This window comes from Zootoca vivipara, chromosome 11 (genome assembly GCF_963506605.1).
Source record: "Zootoca vivipara chromosome 11, rZooViv1.1, whole genome shotgun sequence".
Taxonomy (NCBI): Eukaryota; Metazoa; Chordata; class Lepidosauria; order Squamata; family Lacertidae; genus Zootoca; species Zootoca vivipara.
In genome coordinates this window covers 49,999,130-50,019,204 of record NC_083286.1, presented here as the reverse complement: position 1 = coordinate 50,019,204, position 20,075 = coordinate 49,999,130, and the positions used below count along the sequence as shown (strand labels likewise).

The 20,075-nt window shown below is 43.7% G+C and overlaps 1 protein-coding gene across 1 annotated transcript in view; it reads left to right on the top strand.

Annotated features, from left to right (window-relative positions):
• Positions 1 to 17,456, top strand: part of ONECUT2 (one cut homeobox 2) — a 76,178-nt gene extending 58,722 nt beyond the window's left edge. Inside the window, exon 2 of the mRNA XM_035101006.2 lies at positions 11,006 to 17,456. Coding sequence (XP_034956897.1) covers positions 11,006 to 11,292 — 287 coding nt within the window. The 3' untranslated portion in view covers positions 11,293 to 17,456. The remainder of the gene's footprint in view (positions 1 to 11,005) is intronic.
• Positions 17,457 to 20,075: the final 2,619 nt, after the last annotated feature.

Sequence of the window (20,075 nt, the reverse complement as noted above, 5' to 3'; positions counted from 1 at the left end):
AATCATAATTTATTATTTGTACCCCGCCCATCTGGCTGGGCTTCCCCAGCCACTCTGGGCGGCTTCCAACAAAAATATAAAAAACATAAAAAGTGTATAATGTTGTTTTAGCGTGTGTGCGCGCAAGCGCATTTTAAAAAAATAATGGGGAGAGCAAAAGTGTTGTCTTTAAAAAGCACTTGCGATTGTTGCTTTTTAAAGCTTCATAATAATTGGTTGAAAGTTGATGAACCAAGAGTCACCGCAGCCACCCCTTGCACCAAGGATATGTACCCATTTAACTGTTTGTAGAGATAGCCACTTAATGTGTCGAACCAGTGAAATATCCATGCTGATCACATCAGAAACAAGGGGAAGGGAGGGCACTGCTTCCCCTCTGTCCTCCCTAAATGATGCCCTGGTTTCCATGCAGGGATTTCCTTTTACTGGATCAGGGGAATTGCATGTGTAAGCAGCTCCAGCTTCAGACAGCTCCAACAGATAGCTTAAGAAAGCCTGAACTTCCCTGCCCTCCATTAATCTTGCAACAGGATCAACTAAAATGCTAACACTTTTAATGTCAGCATTAAGTGCAATTTTTTTTTTAGCATTCTGCATTGGGCAGGCTTGCAAGCCTGTTTCATTAAGGATCTCACGCTAATTGAACTAGCTTTCCAGTTCATACATATAGAGTGATTCATTAATCACTCTTCCTCATTACAGATCTGATCACTTCTCCATAATGCATCCAAGGGGACATTATGATGCTTTGCTCAGAGTTAAGAAATGGATTGCACAATTAGTTGAACACAGTCACCCTGACTTGCTGAAAAGAGATATGCAGCAGCTTCCTATTGCATCCCTGGCAAACCTGCTGTCACACCTCTCAATCAACGGGGGTGTTTGCCATTGACTTGCTCGTGTGCATGACTTGCTGACTGCAACATCAAGTGATGGATTACAACAGGAGTGGGAAACCTTGGGGCTCATTGACAAATGCATGTACATCACCTGATGACTGCAACATCAAGTGATGGCTTGCATCAGGCGTGGGAAACTCTTTAGGTGTTGTTGTACTACAGCTCCCATCAGCTCCTGCCAGCTGATGTTGGCCAGGGATGATGGGCATTGTCAGGGGCGTAGCCAGGATGAAATTCAGGGGGGCCAAGGGGCAGGGCCAAGGGGAGGGGAGGGGCCACAGCGGGGCAAGGAAAGCTCCCTTCTCCCTTGCCAGCTTTCCCTCCTCCCCCTCCGCGATCGGCAGGGGCGAGGGGGCGCCAGGATCAGCCCGAAACTGGGCTGCTCCGACTCCCTCCTCCCCCTCCGCGATCGGCAGGGGCGAGGGGGCACCAGGATCAGCCCGAAACTGGGCTGCTCCGACTCCCTCCTCCCCCTCCGCGATCGGCAGGGGCGAGGGGGAGCCAGGATCAGCCCGGAATTGGGCTGCTCCGACTCCCTCCTCCCCCTCCGCGATCGGCAGGGGCGAGGGGGAGCCAGGATCAGCCCGGAATCGGGCTGCTCCGATCCCCTTCTCCCCCTCTGCAATCGCCGGGGCAGGTGGAGGGAAAGCCCCAGAGCCGCGCAAAGCGGTTGCCTGGCTTTCCCTCCACCCGCCCCACAGCCAGCCAGGGACACATTATGCCAGTTCACAAGCTGTGCAAGCCTTCCAAAATCTTCCCAGCCTGCAAAAGTGGCTCAATATGCAGAATGCAAATGTTGCAAGTTTGGGGGAACATTCTGTCTCAATTCTCCTGGAGTGGGCTCTCCATATCATCACTCATCTTTGCAGCTGGTCTCTTGTCCTCTGGTTACCAGAGTCTGCATTGTTAGATGTCTGGTAAGAACTAAAAATGTTCTTGTTTGACATGACTTTTCCTCTCTCTCTTTTTTCTATCTCTCGAGGCTTTTGCTTCTGAGAAATCACCTGATCCAGTGGCAGCTTCTTTCTCTGGCTGTGAATGCTAATGATTTTGCTGAGTGTCTCACCAGAGCGTCCCTCCGAGCCTTTCGGAGATTTCCTCAACAACGCTTTCCAAATTTCCCTGGCAAGTAGCTGACATTTCCTTATTCCCTTCCAGGGACAGCCTCAAGACAATCCATCCCAGAGACAGCTCAGCTCAGCAGTGATAGTCCGAGACATTTTGCTTCCTGAACCAAAGCGCCAAGCCGTGCCCCTTGCCCACCCCCCTCCATAGAAAGGCCAGTCCTTTCACACATCAATGCCCACCTTCATCTGTCTCCTTCATTTGGAAGGCTTCCTTGGAACAGGGATCTAACAACTGCAGCTGCCCTGGTTGAAATGTACCCAAATGATGTTAACTCTAAGCAACTCGCTTCACTTTGTGCTCTGGGCAGCTTCCAACACATATAAAAACATAATAAAACATCAACTATTAAAAATCTCCTAATTCAGGACTGCCTTCAGGTGTCTTCTAAAATGATAAAGCTATTTTTAGCCATCTCACCCCTTGCTTTTTCCTGTAAGACCAATTGCAGTCGTTAACAGTCGTCAACAGGTTTACCATACCTATCAGCCAATCACCCATTCCCACCACCCTTCTGAGTAATACCCCTCCCCACCCTCTCACTATATATAAGGGTCTGGTGACTTCTGTTTCAGTGTATCTGAAGAAGTGTGCATGGGCACGAAAGCTCATACCAATGACAAACTTAGTTGGTCTCTAAGGTGCTACTGGAAGGAATTTTTTGTATTTGTTTCGACTACAGCAGACCAACACGGCTACCTACCTGTAACTAAAAGTTGTATAGTTATTTATCTCCTTGACATCTGATGGGAGGGCAATCCACAGGTCAGGTGCCACTACCAAGAAGACCCTCTGCCTGGTTCCGTGTAAGGTCACTTCTTGCAGTGAGGGAACTGCCAGAAGACCATCGGAGCTGGATCTCAGTGTCTGGGCTGAACGATGGAGATGCTCCTTCAGTTTTGCAGGACCAAGGCCGAAACTCTTTGAATTGTACTTGGAAACGTACTGGAAGCCAGTGTAGGACCGGTCCACACACACTCAAGAGTGCTTAAAGCGGAATTGCCAACCTGTTTAGGTCCATGGGCACATGTGGATTTCTGGGTGAATGTGGGTAATTATAAAAACAAAAATATTGAAAAACATATAAAGAGAGGAATTAAATGTAGCGCTATGGGAATCATTCTGTCAGCGCAAGCATTTTGCTTTGCTGGGCAGGAAAATCTCCCCTGTCCTCCCCCTGCACAACATTCTGGAGGTTCTCCCAGGACAATTTTGTGGGGTGTATGGGGAGAAGAGAGCAGGGGGCAGCCCCATTGAGCTAGCAGAAGTCTTCTGCTTAGCGAGACTCATTAGTTGAATCCTGCCCAAAATGCTTTAAAGATGATTTGAATGGCAAAATATTATAAGGAAAGATGGAAGCCGACAAGGCTACGTCCATTGCAGTACATTTTAATACATGGTAAATGCTTGTCAGCATCTTCAAACCCCAGTCAAATGCAGCTGTGTGATACACAAATAAAAATCCTCCTCCTCATTTAATAGGAGGGAGCATAAAGGGGGATGGGCATGCAAAGTGGCTATGTGTATACTGCAGCAAGTTATGCCTTGGGACGATGGTTGTCTGCACTCAGAGCTGTCTGTGATCATACAGGGACGGGTCATAGCTCAATGGCAGAGCAGCTCCTTTGCAACATGCAGAAGGTTGCAGGTTCATTCCCTCGGCATCTCCTGGTAAGGCTGGGAGACACTCCTGTCTGAAACTTTGGAGCATAGCTGCCAAGTACCCTGTTTTCCCTGGGAACCCCCCGTATTTTCTTACTTGTCTGGAAGTGCATAGAAGCGACTTCCGGGGCCGCGGACATTTTGGAAATGGGCACAGCGGCATCGGAAGTCACTTCTACGCATGTCCGGAAGTGCGTAGAAGCGATTTCCAGGGCCGCGGCGTTGCTGACCCTGGATTTTTCAATCTGGAACTTGGCACCTATGCTCTGGAGAGGTGCTGTCAGTCAGTGTGGACAATACAATGTGTGTTAGGCCATCGCAAGGTAATTTATTGTGCTTCTATCCTCAAACATTCCTGCCTCAATCCCAGCGCACTATACATTCTGCCCGGAAACAAACCCTCAAGATTCCTCGTGTAAATTTCACACGCTTAGCCGAACGTGTATTCCTGGTGTGTAGTGTGGCGCTGGATTTTTTTGCAGCCGTGAGATGTGATTTCAAATTCAGTGGTGGGGCAAGGGGAGATGAGGAGGGCAGAGAAGACCCCCCCCCCATAATTCCTTTTCCAGAACAAACTTAACAGCTGGAGGAAAGTATTTACCGAATCGCATCGAGACGCATTCAGCCTTTGAATTATTTATTGTTCGCTACTGAGAAGGATAAGGCCATGAATTAGTGATGTGATAAAATAACCTCCCAAAAAACCTTTTAGGAACTACAGTGAAAAGGTAAGAGCTCCTGATCATATTCCGTAACTTCTCTTGGCTTTTTGCGGGACCATATTGGAGACAGGCATCATAAATAAATAACCTAAGTGAAGCAAAAAGAAAGGGGGGGGAGTGTTGAGGTTGGGGAAGAAATCTCATACAACCCTATTAAACCGGTAATTATTCCACATACACACAGTTTAAGTTGGGGGTGGGATTTATTAGAACCTTTTTTTAAAAAGCCTCTTTTAGTTCCTGCCTCATGAAAAGTACAACTAGGAACAACGGGAATGGAGCGAGGTCTTTTTCAGTGGTGGCCCCTCATTTTGCAATGTCAGACTCATCTGGCACTTCCAGGTGCCTGGTGAATACCTTTCTTATTTTCCCAGGCCTTTTAAATCCGTTTTAGATTTGAGCCATTTTTACTCTTAGCAAAAGAGTATGTTGCTGCTTCCATTTGTTGAGGGTTGGGGGGTTTGACTAGATGACTCTTTGAGTCCCTTCCAACTCTGTGTGGGTTTTATGACTTTTAGATTGTTTTATTTCTTGTTGTGGACTGCTCTGAGAACTCTATAAGGCAGACCCACTGTAAGTAAAATAAAAATGAAATTAGATAAAAGCCACAACGCTGTCATTTAGGACGTCCTTACACCGTTACACCATCTTGGAGGTATAATTGCTCAGTGGTGCAGGCAAAGTGCTATTCATATGCTCAGAGATACTCTTGCCTTTAGTAGGACTTTGCATGTTTGAAGCCTGAGTCTTGACAGTGAAAATACCTTATTTTTCCATGTATAAGACTATTTTTTTAGGGTGTTGTCTTATACACAGATAGCGTAGGTGGGGAACGGGCGATTGGTGGCATTTGCGAATTGGAGATTGTGATTGGCGAATGGGCGTGTGATTGGTGGCTGCGGCAAAGCCTGCTGATGATTGGCTGCAGCAGCAGCAATTGGGCGGGTGATTGGTGGCTGTGGCAAGGCCTCCTTGCGATTGGCTGCGGTGGCGGCAATATGGCGGGCGATTGGCGGCTGATGGTGGCGAGTGGGCAGACGATTGGTGGCCTTGTCGAGACGTACGATTTGCAGTGGGGGTCAGGCGGGTGAGAGATTGTTGGCAATTTCCGCCCCCAAAAGGGGCGTCTTATACATGGAAAAATCTGGTAGATTCCAGAGAGACAAAGGCAGGTATTGGTGTGGTTACTTGAGAATAATAATAGACTGGCTTACTTTACAAGGGTAACTGTAAGGGTAACTGAAATAACATTTGTGACATGAGGGCAGGGATTGGCTTGATGGCTGCTGATGTCATATGATTGGTTATCAGCAGTGATTTGTTCCAGTAGGGAATGGGTACTTTGGAAAGGGGAAACGTTGCAAGCTTCCTCAGCAGCTTGTTACCTTCTCTCTCATCTTTCTTCTTTCCAAGGCAGAAAACAAGTTTTGGAGACTGTGAACAGAAACTCCCCTGAGTGTGCAGGGCTATTTGTACTACTGATACTACTACTAGTAGTTGCTAGTAGCAGTGGTGGAGCAAGCTGATCGGGCACCTGGGGCGGCACGTGTGCCCTGTTCCCAGGGGCAGGGCCAGCTGGGGCAGGATGCTCCATGGGGCCTCCAAGGAGTTTGCCTGCCTCCTTCCCCTCAGCTGCCCTACAGCTGAGGGGGAGGTGACGGGCAGACTGTTTGGGGCAGTGCGGAGCATGGAGACGCATGGCCTGGGCACGCTGCAGGCCTCAGGGTGAGTGCCGCCCAGCATTTTGTCACCCCCCCAGTGGTGACACTCGGGGCGGACCGCCCCTACCACTCCCCTTCCTCCGCCCCTGGCTAGTAGTAGTTACTAGTAGTTGTTACTACTAGTACTGGTAGTTACCATTATTACTACAAATACTATCACTACAGTGGTACCTCGGTTTAAGTACACAATTGGTTCTGGAAGTCTGTACTTAACCTGAAGCGTACTTAACCTGAAGCGAACTTTCCCATTGAAAGTAATGGAAAGTGGATTAATCTGTTCCAGACGGGTCCGCAGAGTACTCAACCTGAAGCGTACTTAACCCAAAGCATGAGTGTAATTGGTTCTGGAAGTCCGTACTTAACCTGAAGTGAACTTTCCTATTGAAAGTAATGGAAAGTGGATTAATCCATTCCAGACAGGTTCGTGGAGTACTTAAACTGAAAGTACTCAATCCGAAGCGTACTTAAACCGAGGTATGACTGTATTCCACTTATTATAGTTGTTGTTGTTGCTGTTTTTTATTATTCCTAAGATCTGGAGTCATAAGAGTCATAGAACTGAGTCTTATCAAGGGATGAGGATGCATATCTTTTGGTGCCAAGATCTCACGGGAGCCAGCTGACTCACACAAGAGCTTAGCATCAAAAATAGGACATCCGATCAGAAGCCAGGATGGTGAAATCGGGATTGTTGACGGGCATGTTATTCCTATCCAGTTAGGGTGAGCACACATCATCATCATCATCATCATGTAGAAACAATCTGCCTTGGGCCCCGTTTCTAGCTGGGTGGGGAATCCTGCATCTAAACACTTGCTGCAGACATGCTTCCTCCACCTGATCCAGCCACTTATATGCTGCCCAATCAGTCACAGCAGGGGAAGACCTCCTGCAGATCTTATCAGAAGGTTCATTCCATAAAATATAGGAACCAGGCCTTTAGTGTTGTAGCATCTACTGCCCTTGGAATTCCCTCCCCTTGAATATTAGAAAGGCGCTATCTGTTGTCTTTTTGGCAGCTACTGAAGAGTTTCCCCTTTCAACATGCAGCCTAAGGCTGCATTCAGACAGCATTTATTCCATTTCCCCCGTGTTTCCACACCTGATGTTTTCTACATTTTATGTGCTATTTTGCACAAAAGCCACTCCTTGAAATCTAGCAGGTATGTTGCACTCATTTTCACGTTGATTGCTTCCAGGAAAAAATAAATAAAGTTTGCAACCTCGTTAAGCAAGAACGTTGTAGGAGTTTCGTGCTGTAATTCCCCCACATTTGTCACACATCATACCGTGGGGAAATATTTGGGGTGGCATTCCAGCAGACAGTTCTTTCCTGCCATTTTCATGGATGAATCATGTGGAAACAGAAGCCCACATGCGTATAAAAGGCGGCAGCACGTCCAGTGGTGTCAGAAGGCTGACACCAAGACCCAACAGAGGAACACTTTCGCCCAATCCAAACCATTCCCAGCCATGTGCAAAGGTTTGGTTTGCTCTGCTAGTGTCTAAACTGAACCTAAACAGTTTCTCAAAGGGAAATTGTTTTGTTTTGTTTTGAAATACATGTAGATCAGGCATGGCCAAACTTGGCCCTCCAGCTGTTTTGGGACTACAACTCCCATCATCCCTAGCTAACAGGACCAGTGGTCAGGGATGATGGGAACTGTAGTCCCAAAACAGCTGGAGGGCCAAGTTTGGCCATGCCTGGTGTAGATGTTCCTCACGGGCTTTCCACATTTCATCCAGGGAACTTCAGTTCTGCAAATGTGCATTTGGCAAGGCCTTTCCGCGCTCAAAACAAGGAGGGGAGGAGAATTATGTTGGCTCAGCTTTGTCTCCAACCATGTGCATTAACTTAGCAGATTAATGTTGCATTTACTCAGCATAGTACTGCCGAGCAGAGCAGGAAATATGGCACTGTAGAGTTCATGGGAGTAGATATAAAATATTAGGTCAAGATTGTCTGACCCGCTATGCTAAAAGAGTTATTTGTTCTGGATTCATTTCACAGCCGTTTTCACTTGCTTCAATAATATGCTATACTTTGCCTACCAGATTATGGACCAGGGCCACCTCCGTACCATCACTATTTTGTAGGAGGGATTCGAGAGCATACTAGGTTTGTGCAATTAAAGCACTTTAAAGTGTTCTGGGACTCTAGTGCAACCGATTCACTACTATTTTAAAAGCATGCCAGGGAACTGCACTGGAAATTGTGAGATGAATGAATGTTGAACGGGAAGGCATACGAACACCTTGCAAGCAAATCAGGATAGCTGCAACTCCTTGTCATATAACTGCTCTGCAAACAAACCGGAATAAATGCTCAGTAATTACCAGTCTAACCTCTGCATAAGCTTTCTGCAAGCAAATCTGCATGAATGCCCAATAAACAGATCATCTGGAGGAGCCCCGAGGCTGCCAATTCTAACCACAGCTAGTGAGAAGTAAGTCCTGTTGAATAAGGACACGGGTGGCGCTGTGGTCTAAACCGCTTGCTGATCAGAAGGTCGGTGGTTCGAATCCCCGCAACAGAGTGAGCTCCCGTTGCTCTGTCCCAGCTCCTGCCAACCTAGCAGTTCAAAAGCATGCCAATGCAAGTAGATAAATAGGTACCGCTGTGGTGGGAAGGTAAACGGCGTTTCCGTGCACTCTGGTTTCCGTCACGGTGTCCCGTTGCGCCAGAAACGGTATAGCCGTGCTGGCCACATGACCCGGAAAGCTGTCTGTGGACAAACGCCAACTCCCTCGGCTTGAAAGCGAGATGTGCGCCGCAACCTCATAGTCACCTTTGACTGGACTTAACTGTCCAGGGGTCCTTTACCTTTTACCTGTTGAATTCAGTGGGGCTTACTCCTGAGCAAGTGGTATTAGGATTGCAGCCTAACACAGGGCTGGATTTGAGGGACAGGCAGGCAGAGAAGCATGTCTCGTGAAGAGACCTTGTAGGGAAAGAGCAAAATGCTTCCATTTGGGAATATCTCCTATAGCGTTCGGATAATCAGGTCTCTTCATTTGGGGGGCGGAGGAGGGAATCAGTAGTGTAAGCCAAAACTAATAGCTATATCTTTTGGAAATACAATAATTTAACTGTGTCTGCGATAATTCTTCCCAAGGGATTAACACAGGCATAGGCAACCTTGGATCTCCAGATGTTTTGGAACTTCAACTCCCATGATCCCTAGCTAACAGGACCCGTAGTCAGGGATCATGGGAGTTGTAGTTCCAAAACATCTGGAGAGCCAAGGTTGCCTATGCCTGGATTAACACAAGACCTGCTTTTCAGTTTGTTTTGCACATAGATTTCTCAGTGTTCGTTTCCATGAATCTGTGAATGCCCAGCTTTCATTTAGGATTGTGAGGAAGATGTGAATCTTTCCACATGACCATTGCCCATAGGAATCAGTGATTGGGATTTAACACACTTTTAAATGTGTTGGGGGGGGCGCAGGGTGAGTTATTGTTTTGGTTTGCTATGTGTGCATGTGTTTTTATGTCTTTATATGTTAATGTGTTTTTATGTTGCAAGCTGCCCTGTGAGGGCAGTATATAAATTTAATTTTAAAAGGTAATGCTATTTTAGGATGCATCAATGGAAGTATAGGGGCCAGACCAAGGGATGTAATAGTCCCACTCTATTCTGCCTTGGTCAGACCCAACCTGGAGTACAGTGTCCAACTCTGGGCACCCCAATTTAAATAGGATATTGACAAAGTGGAACATGTGCAGAGGAAGGCAGCCAAGATGATTAAGGGTCTGGTAACTAAGTCTTACAAGGAATGGTTGAGGGAGTTGGGTATGTTTAGTCTGGGAATGAGGAGACTAAGAGATTATAGCCACAAAATATCTTAAGGGCTCTCACATGGAGGATGCAACAAGCTTGTTTGGAAGGAGGAATTTTGATTTGGCTCACATGTAAAGGTGGACCTTTTAAATTCACACTTTCTGAATCAATACACAAAACCGAAATGCAGCTGCCCTTCAAAATTCACACTTTTGCAATTTTGCAATGCAGCTCTCCAGCCAAGTAACGTGTACAAAATGCACATACTGGGGAGAAGTGTGGGGAGAAATGCACATCTTTGTGAAGAGGACATGCAAAATGCATTACATTAGGGAAAATGGGAAAAGAATGGGCACATTAGGGAAAATACACTAAAATGCTGTTGAATTTTCTCAATGACTTTTTTTACAAAAAAAAAAAACCAACCAACCGCAAACTAATGCGCACATCTGGATAACTGAACTTAAGGCTGGAAAAATGAGAAACTGAAATTGTGATATTCATCAAATTTGCCTAATATACACATTTCTGCAATGCAGTTTCCCCTAAAACAATTCACTTTTGTATGTTATTTTTGTATGTTATCTTCATATCATGAAGAGTCAGACACGACTAAACGACTAAACAACAGCAACATGTTATTTTGATATGCTTCTTGTACACATTACTTGCCTGGAGAATTCAGTGCTGCAAAATTCAGAAGAGCGCGAATTTCGAAGGATGGCTATTTGCATATTGTTTGGGAAAGTACAGAATAGGGTAGGTTCCCTTTGAAATGTGAACAGAACAGGGTTTCTCCTCCATTCCTAGGGCAGAGCCATGGTAGTCTGCCTATATGCTAACGTCGACCGGTTAATTACACACTCCGTATTAACGGAGGTGGTTTTTACTTTGCCTGCATTAGTCACTCCCAGTCAGAAAAGATGGGCCTGGGCAGGTTGGATATTGACGTTTCTGCAATTTGCACAATAAAAGTTTATCAGTTTACATCTTCTCTACAGCTTCGTCAATGTTTTCAATGTATCACCTGCTCAGTTGACTGGTACTTATGCACACATTGATTCTTCTCTCTCTCTGTTTCTCTTTCCTAAGCATGCAAGCGCAAAGAACAAGAACCAAACAAAGATAGGAACAACTCCCAGAAGAAATCCCGTCTGGTTTTCACCGATCTCCAACGCAGAACACTTTTTGCCATCTTCAAAGAGAACAAACGTCCGTCCAAAGAAATGCAGATCACTATTTCTCAACAGCTGGGCTTGGAACTTACTACTGTCAGTAACTTCTTCATGAATGCTAGGAGGCGGAGCCTCGAGAAATGGCAGGATGATTTGAGCACCGGGGGACCCTCCTCAACCTCCACCACTTGTACCAAAGCATGATCGAAAATCAGAATCTAAATTGGGCACAACTCAACGAATATATTTGAAAAGGAATGGATTGTTACTGGGGCCCTTCACTGGTGATTTGAAAGCACAATCCTCTTAAAACAGTAATACTGATTTACAACACAGGGCATTTTAATTTTATTTAAATGATTCTTAGGGTTTGTTTCCTTTTTAAAAATATATATATGTGCAGGTCAAAAATACATTAAAAGGCAAGACTAAGCATGTATGAAACAGAAGTAGGTCATTCATGACCCAAATTAATCCAGGGCTATCATGACAGACCCAATCAAAGCTGAAAATGTTTATCATCTTCAAGGGCCAAGGAATCGGCCAACAAGACAGTACCACCTTTGCTAAGATTTGTTCACCAAAGGAAATCCAAACACACTGGACCTATTTTGTTTCCAACATGCTTAGTTTCTCCACACTACTATACCAAAGCTCACAAGCATTGAAACATATAAGTACTGAGCACAAACTTAATCTAGACCTAAGAACAGGGGGGGGGGTTATTTTAGAAACTCAGGCATTGTTACGTTAAACATTTTCAGAACTATCCGACTTGCTTTCTCTTAAGGGGGGGGTGGAAATGTCAATGAAGATAAGGTCTTGGATCAGTACGATTCGGTTCCCTTGAACCCAAACTATCAAGCACAAAGACACCAGAAAACAGGAACAGCTCTGGACTCTTTGCCTGTTCTTACAAGACGTGCTCGGAGTTAGGGGGCGTTAGCGAACACATTGGTTTCAAGCACACTTTTGCAGGTCTTCACAATTTCTATTTGTACATAGTGCAGACACACACTCAGGAAGCCAGTTTAAGATGCTACCACGGATAGAGCAAATGCAAGACTTGAAACGCTCTAGACTTTATTTTTTAAAAGAAACTAATCATGAATATGTCCTAAAGAGTTATGAGACATCCAATTTCATCCCGTCACTTTTTTTTTAATTTAATTTTTGCCACATTGATTCTGTGTTTGAGTTAGTTGGTGTTTCCAGGCGGGAAAATAAAGCCAATGCCTTCATGACTTCACTGACCACTGGAGCACTTACTTACTCCAAGTCTGTTCCATGGATAAAAAGCATCCCACCCACCACTTCATGTAAGAATGCAACACACCAAAGATGCAGGATATTGCAAACCAAAGACCATTATAACTTGCCATTTCCCAACGTCATTGTCATCGCCATTGTCCTTGTCATCAGTGTAGTCAGTTTTTGAATATGTTTGAAATAAACGTCAGTCCATGTACAGCTCTATTCCAGTTCACCTGTCCAGTGAGCTGAAAGAGACAGTGTTCTCAAGTGAAGCATCAAATATAACTTTTAATCTCACTAGGGTACAGTGTTCACCTAAGGATACCCACACACAACACAATCTTTCTCATCAGAATTGCTATGGTCACTCAATGTGCATATTCACCAGTGAATAGCCCCCCATTCCTTGGAACACCACTTGAGTGTTCAAAAGCAAGCCAAATGCTGTAACGATCCTTTAAAGACACTTGAGACTCTTTTATGTACTACTTAATCGAAACCAAAGAAACTTTTTCTGCACCTACTTCTTCTGCAACAAACTGTTCCATTTAGGGGGGGAAAAAATAAAGAAATGAATAATAATTTAAATATAAAAAAGAACCAAACCAAGGAAGCACGTCAGGAAACAAACCAATGCTAACACACTGTGTTTTGACAGACATCTTGGAACATTTTTAGGAAGCAGAGTTCAAAGAAAGGGTTGACAAGAAAGGAAACGAATGGAAAAGCCAATGGGGATTGCTGCTTCATTTTGACAACTCAGTAATCTTAAAGTTGAAGATTGTCTTTAATTTGTGCCTATGCAGTTTTTTCAAAAGAACAAGGAACAGAGCAACCGAGACCTCAACAGCTACAATACCAAAGATGAGGATTTCTCACGACTTTTAGTTCAGTTCATTCTCCCCCCTTGCACAGCTAATATGCGTATCGCACGATTGATCTGTGCAAAGGTAAATTGATTCTGTTTCTTTTGAGCAACAAAAAACAAACACACAAAAAGGATGATTATTTTTTTTAAATACTAAAAAGTTCTTTTCTTTTCTTTTCCAATTTCTGCTCTCACATGGAATCTTCCAAAGGATTCCATGGGCTCCAAGTATAAGATGTTGGGATACTAAGCTAATGGATCTTCTCCAACCCGATGTTGTGCATGTGTGGAGGGGAGAAGCACCTCACTCTTTAAATGATAATTTGGGCTCAGTGGAGTTGCACATGTTATGTGATTTTAAAATGATAACCTAGGAGATGGGTTAGAGGGCAACTTTTGTGAATGCAAATGAATGGTATGTGTTCTTGTTTCTCATACTGTTGGAAAGGAGCTTGACGCATATAATCCAGACAGTGAATAGTTAGTTCTTTGTCAGAACCTTGGGCAGTTTAACTTCACTATCCAGTGTTCTGCACATGGCCATTAAGTCTTGACCACTCAACACCAGACCAGTGTTTCTCAAATTAGGAAATCACAGACCTTCTAGACCTTCTAGCAGTTTGGTCCCCAGCTCCACCAAGCAGGCCCAAACAATCCTATGCCTAGCTTCTGCTCACACAGTATACAGCTCCGATTCATCCATGGTATACAGCTTCTTCCCTCAGATTCATATACATTCACTCTTCCTGGGAGAACTCCTCTCTGAACTCAGGAACTGGACATAGAACATCAGAGATGCATGACTCTACCCTTCTCAGTCATCAATGTGAGTGGAGTGATAATCCTTCCTTTGGAGAACCCAGAATATTGAAAGTGTATTAGGTAATAACACACCGCCACCCTGGTTGAGAAACACTGTTCTTGGTGACTTTTTAAATATTGTGGACCCACCAATGGTATTCTGTCTCCATTGAGAGCCTGCATTCTGCTAATTCGAGCTAGTAATGAAATTTTCATAACCGCTATATGCAAAATCCACCTCCAATCACCCCACTTAAAAGGTGAACCACCCGTAAGGCATCTCCAACTCCTCTGTAGGGTATTGATTTGCTGTTTGGGAATCAATAACTTAAGCTGGATGAGGAGCTGGAGATGTTTACTTGCAGGTATCATCCACACCCATTAAAATCGTTGCTTGTATTGCTAGACTTTGGTAGCAAAACTCCCCCCCCCTTTTTTTTTAAACAATTCTGGACTAAGCTCTCAGCTCAGATCCATCACTATAACAATAACAGGGTAGTTATGATTAATTCATTGTAAGAACGAAGTTGGAACTGTTTCGCCAGTAGAACAAACTTGGATTCTTCCATGAAAAAAAGTTCAAGACGAAATGTCTTTTCAAATCCTAACCTGAAAATTTAAAGGAAAAGCATCCAAAATTCATTCCGAAGTGCTTTGGTGTGAGAGGTAGATTTTGCTTTTATCAGAAAGGAGTGTTGGCCCTAAAAGTCTTTGAGCCAAAAACCTAAATTCCCCCTTCTAATTATTTCAAGAATCGCCATGGCAGAAACTGAAAGCCTGGCTTGAGGTCTAAGCATTGCCACAGTGGCTTCTCAATGGTCACAGAACATTAACACTGCGTGAGTTTTGCAAAGCCTACAGATATACCCTCTTGTGCAAATGAAAATGATCACAAGGGCCATGTGAAAGTCTGGGTATTGTCAGATCCACCCATCGCCCGGATGATAGATGTGGCCCATCCCTACAAAATAAGATACTGTACACACTTTGCATCTTGGGCCATATTCAAGAATGTTCACTTATGCAATGCTGTTGATTCATTCTTGCATTTGATTTGCTCATATGTCTCAGACGTGTAACAATCTCTTATTGGGATGAACATTGAACTTCAGCTGAAGAGCAAAAGGTCATTTCCAATGTCTTCAAATACTGCTCTCTGTTTTCCTTCCCTTGCCAGGGAGAGAGGGGTGATTCTGGGGAACTTATCCTAGGCAGCACAGTCAGTTCAAGCAGCTCACTGACCTGCGGTCTTACTCTAAAAAGAACTCTGACAGCATTTCTGGCATAATGGTCATATTGGTGAAAAGGGATAATCTCAAACTTTACACTGTCAAATCCCGTCATCTGGTATATCTACTCAGGCATGAGACGCATGTTCTGTTTTAATTATATGAATACGAAAGACAGTGGTCTTTGACATGCCATTTGTAGCTCCACCAATGGCTGCCAACAGTTTAGCTGGTGATTTCTACTCAACGTATAACACACCTTCTTCCTTCTCTGAAGTTATCCAGTTTCTCTGTTCCCATTACAAGCAGCCGCTTCTGTTCCTAACCTCTTGTGGTCTTACTTGACTTGTCCCAACCATATTTCCTTCGTTGCAGTTGCACTGTTGGTAAACAATTATGTAACTTTGCCACCTGCCATTCACCGAATGACAAGGGCATCTTGGAGACATGGCAGCCATTGTTAAGATTTTGTTTTATTTTATTTTTTAAAATGTCTTGGCTTAAACTTCTGTATAATTGCAATGAGTACTGCTCATTTTGTCTGTTCTGCTCCACCAAGAAATGGTAGCGATCTAGTATCCCAACATCTTCCTTACCTTTTATACTTGGAGTTTTTTTTTCATGGGCACATCCAAGATGAATTCAACTTTCAAGAAACCTTGGATATTGTTTAATCATCTGTGGAGGAACAAAGAATGTGCTTGATTACTTCGGTTGAATAGCTTTATACTGGATCTCTCTTAACTAAAGCTAAATCCAAAGACCTACGGAGGACAAAAACCAGCAAAACGTAAAGCTCAGACCGACTTACGGGAATAGCAACCTCCTTTTTTTTTACCCAAAAAAAAGAGGAGATGTGGTAATGACATAGCTATGGGGGAACAAAAATTCTGATGTTTTTCTTGCTTGTCACCATATTTAAGTATTTTGTGATTTTTTTTATATAGATTATACTTGGCCTACTCTATATTTATTATGGGAATTGTTATTTTTGCTATTGTTTAAAAGTTACGCCAGTCATCTTCAAAGCCTTTTTCCTTTCCTGATACAATATTGGTGGTTATTGATCGTAAGATTTACTTTGACGAGATCAAGACCTAAGCCGAAAGCCTTAGCTCCAGTTAAATTTTCATTCCGACCAAAGCTTCTCTTGGTTCCAATGGAGCCAGTGCGCCATCTTGGATTTTCGGATGCAACTTTAGCTGGAGCTAAAACGGTAGGGTCAGGCTTCTGTTGATTACCCTTTGTGATTATTTTGATGACGTTGCGGGTTATTTTGGTCGCAGCCCACTTGGATGCGCTCCCAAACATGTCCCATTGAAATGAACCAAAGTTATGCAGGAGTATGGATGCGTGCTGCTGCCTCAGATTTCAATGGGTCGTGTGCAAGAGCCTTTTTCTGCTGGGCTGGGCCTTTTTGTTAGACTTAATTTGCTCCGCTCCCCCCCCTTATTTATCAATCCTAGAATCGTAGTGCATCCTAGATGCAAATCTGAGGTTAGCACATAAATTTAATGGGGAGGGAGGGAGTATTAGTAAAGTTCTGTTACAGACACGGGGGGGGGGGAGAGAAGGTACCAAAAAAATTAAAGAGTCCCCCAACCCCTCTCCCCAAAACTGGAGCATGCTTTATTTCTTATAATCAATCTCAATGGTTTTTATAAAATGATTGACCCTTAAGTTATTTAATTTAATTCCTCCTCACCTCACTCAAAATAATGAAACCAAAAAAACCCCAGTGAGGGATACCTTTTTAATTATTATTATTATGGCACATAAGAGCCTTCATAATATAACTTATTTATTTAACTTATTCAGCATCTACTGCAGGTGCCCTTGTATAGTTTATATTTTTATTTTTTTTATGAAATCAACTTAAAGCACTACAACTTATTTGCTGTCAGAACAACAGAGTGATGATTCTTTTTTTTCCTTTTCACTTTTTGGACAAGCAAGGAATATTTTGTCTAAACCATGCATTCAGGAACAACAGGGGATTTTTTAAAGAAAAAAAAACCAAGACACTGCAACACTTTGCCTGAACTTTGTGGCTTTTTAAAAACTTAAGCTGGGGGAAAAATATAAAATAACAACAAGCAAAAAATAATAATAATAATAATAAACGAATGAAAAAAAAACCTAAAAAGAGAGAAACCCTTAAAGTAGCTGCTTCCAAGAATGAACTTTGTGTGTGTGTAAAAAAAATAAAAATTAAAAGGATTAAAAAAAACTGAAAAAGGAAAAAAAAACTTTCTATTTCTAGTGAGAACCAAAGAGGCTACCTCACTGACTTTTTCCATTTGTAATTTTAATCGTGTTGATGATACCAAAGATACCAAAGATTTCTTTCTCTGTGCGGTCTGCATTTTGCTTGTGCTCTTTATAGTTTTAACTTTTCCTCCTTTGCATCCAATATGTACAGCTCCAACTCAGATGCCCTGTCCTCTGTCCCGACAAACACCGTTATCGGAGGGAACTGCTAATTCTGACAAAGTCATTTTCTGTGTTTTATCCTTCTGCCACCCCTTCTTCCCCCTGCCCCAGTCCCTACCCACTGCCTCCAAAAAAGGGGGACCCACAGCTTGATCTCAGGCAGAGTTGCCTACTTACAGCAAGAATGATCCACATGCAGAAAAGAGAGGGTGTGTGTGTGTGTGTGTGTGTGTGTGTGTGTGTAGCTGATGGAATTGGCCAGCAATTTTTGCATCATGATGCTCACGCTTGCTACACTGAAGGATGGCAGTTTGCATCCCTTTCTGAATCTGAATCAGAAAGACCTGAATCAGAAAGATGTACAAAATCTAGCATAGCGCTCTCTGGAGCAGACTCTCCAAATGCTCCTGTTTTCCAGGGACAGTCCATGATTTACAGAAGCCGTCCCAGTTTCTGAATTGATCCCAGAATGCCCTGCATTTATTATGGTTTTTATATATGTTGGAAGCTGCCCAGAGTGGCTGCGGCAACACAGTCAGATGGGCGGAGTATAAATAATAAAATTATTGTTGTTATTATTGTGGAATAGGATGTCCCTATTTTCATCAGAGAAATGTTGGGTGGTATGCTGGAGTGGCCTTAGCCAGCTGGATGGGAATGTGATTTCCTTTCTGGAATCTAGTTAGTTTACTGGAGCTGGTTGCCCATGAGTACAACTTGATTGGGACTATTGCCTGGGACCAATGGGGAGAGGCAGTAGCTTGGTGCTAGGTCACAGGCTATGCACCCATGAGGGCATAGCTTCAACCACTACCATCGCCCATTACAAAAATAATAATGTATCGCTGCTGAAAGAAGCATGAGATACACTACAACTACAATTACAATTGATGGGACACTGGCCTCGGACCCTGCTGGTATGTGGCATCCAACAGCTTGATTCCTGAGAGAATTCAGTTCTTGAAGATCAAAAATGTTGCCCGCTACTAGCTAGCTGGACCGGACCAGACCAATGGTCTGACACAGCATAATTTAGCTTGGTTTGTTCATAGACACACAGCAAGTGCACCAGTTTTAAGGGGACTCACATTAACTTGAGGGGAGCATTCAGACTCCGTGTAAGACTGTGATTATAGATTCCCATCCTTGGATGCAAGTTCCACTGAGAACAATGCAATCTCCAAGCAGGTGTGTTTAGGATCCGGGTCAAAGAGATGAATGCGCTAACCGTACCAAATCATACCCTTCAAGCAGGCTTTGCCTAACCCGGCATCCTCCCCATGTTTTGGACTACGATTCCCACCATCCCCAGATGGCCGGGAATGATGGGAATTGTAGTCCAAAACATGGGAAGGGTAGGCAGGTTGGTGAAGGATGCCGTAAAGTATACCCTTCCTCGGAAGTAAATCTAACTAACACCAGTGGTGCTTACTTCAGAGCAACTGTGGCTGGATCATCAACCTATGCATTTTATTAACTTCAGTTTGCCCAGTGTTCTTCCGGCTTGTGGCCGTTTGGAGGTGGAGCTCCAGCCATGTGGGCTTTTGTGCATAAACAAACTTCCAGGACGATCATGTTTCACTTCAGCAGAAGCTCAGCAAGGGATCTCTTCAAATGCAAAGAATGGCCCACTTCATTGAAGAGCTTGATTCTCATGCAAGCTTCTGCACAAGGGTCAGGGGTAGATGTGTCTGAGATCAAGTTGTGGGATCTACTAAGTAAAGAAGGCAAATGTGTTGAACATGAGTCATATTTTATTACGATTCTTGTTGTTCCTAGGAAATTACCTCAGCCGTTGTTGCTTTTCCTTCTGCTAGCTGCTAAATACTTGTTGGAAATATCTGAGGGACTTCACCCAAGATTTGTTAACACCATTTGATTCTGGCATACTCAGGTTGTCTGTGTGTCTTACTTTACAATACATAGTCATCTATTTCAGGACGGTCCTCTACTAGAAATCCAGTTTAAAGGGATAAGAAAAGAGGGTAACCGAAAAAATCACAAATATACATCTTTTGGTTATTATTATTATTATTATTATTGAAAAAAGCAAACCACAGGCAGATTAAATCAGTATAGTTTATTCAGTGGTAGAACATCTGCTTTGCATGCAGAAGGTCCAAGGTCCGTTCCAAGGCATCTCCTTGGGGAGTTCCCTGCCTCCTGAAAACCTCAAGAGCTGCTGTGCTGCAAGTTGATGTAAAAACACTTCCAAGGTAAATGCAGCAATGCCCTGACTCAGTATAAGGCAACTTCCTGTACTCCAAAATATTCAAAAGACCTTGCAAAATTTGCTTTTAGAAGTTCCTCACAAACTCGGGGGAGAACTTGCTTCTGGGTTTTGCCTGGGCTCGGAATTCCATAAAATTGACGCAGGAGAAGACCCTTTCGTAGCCATCACC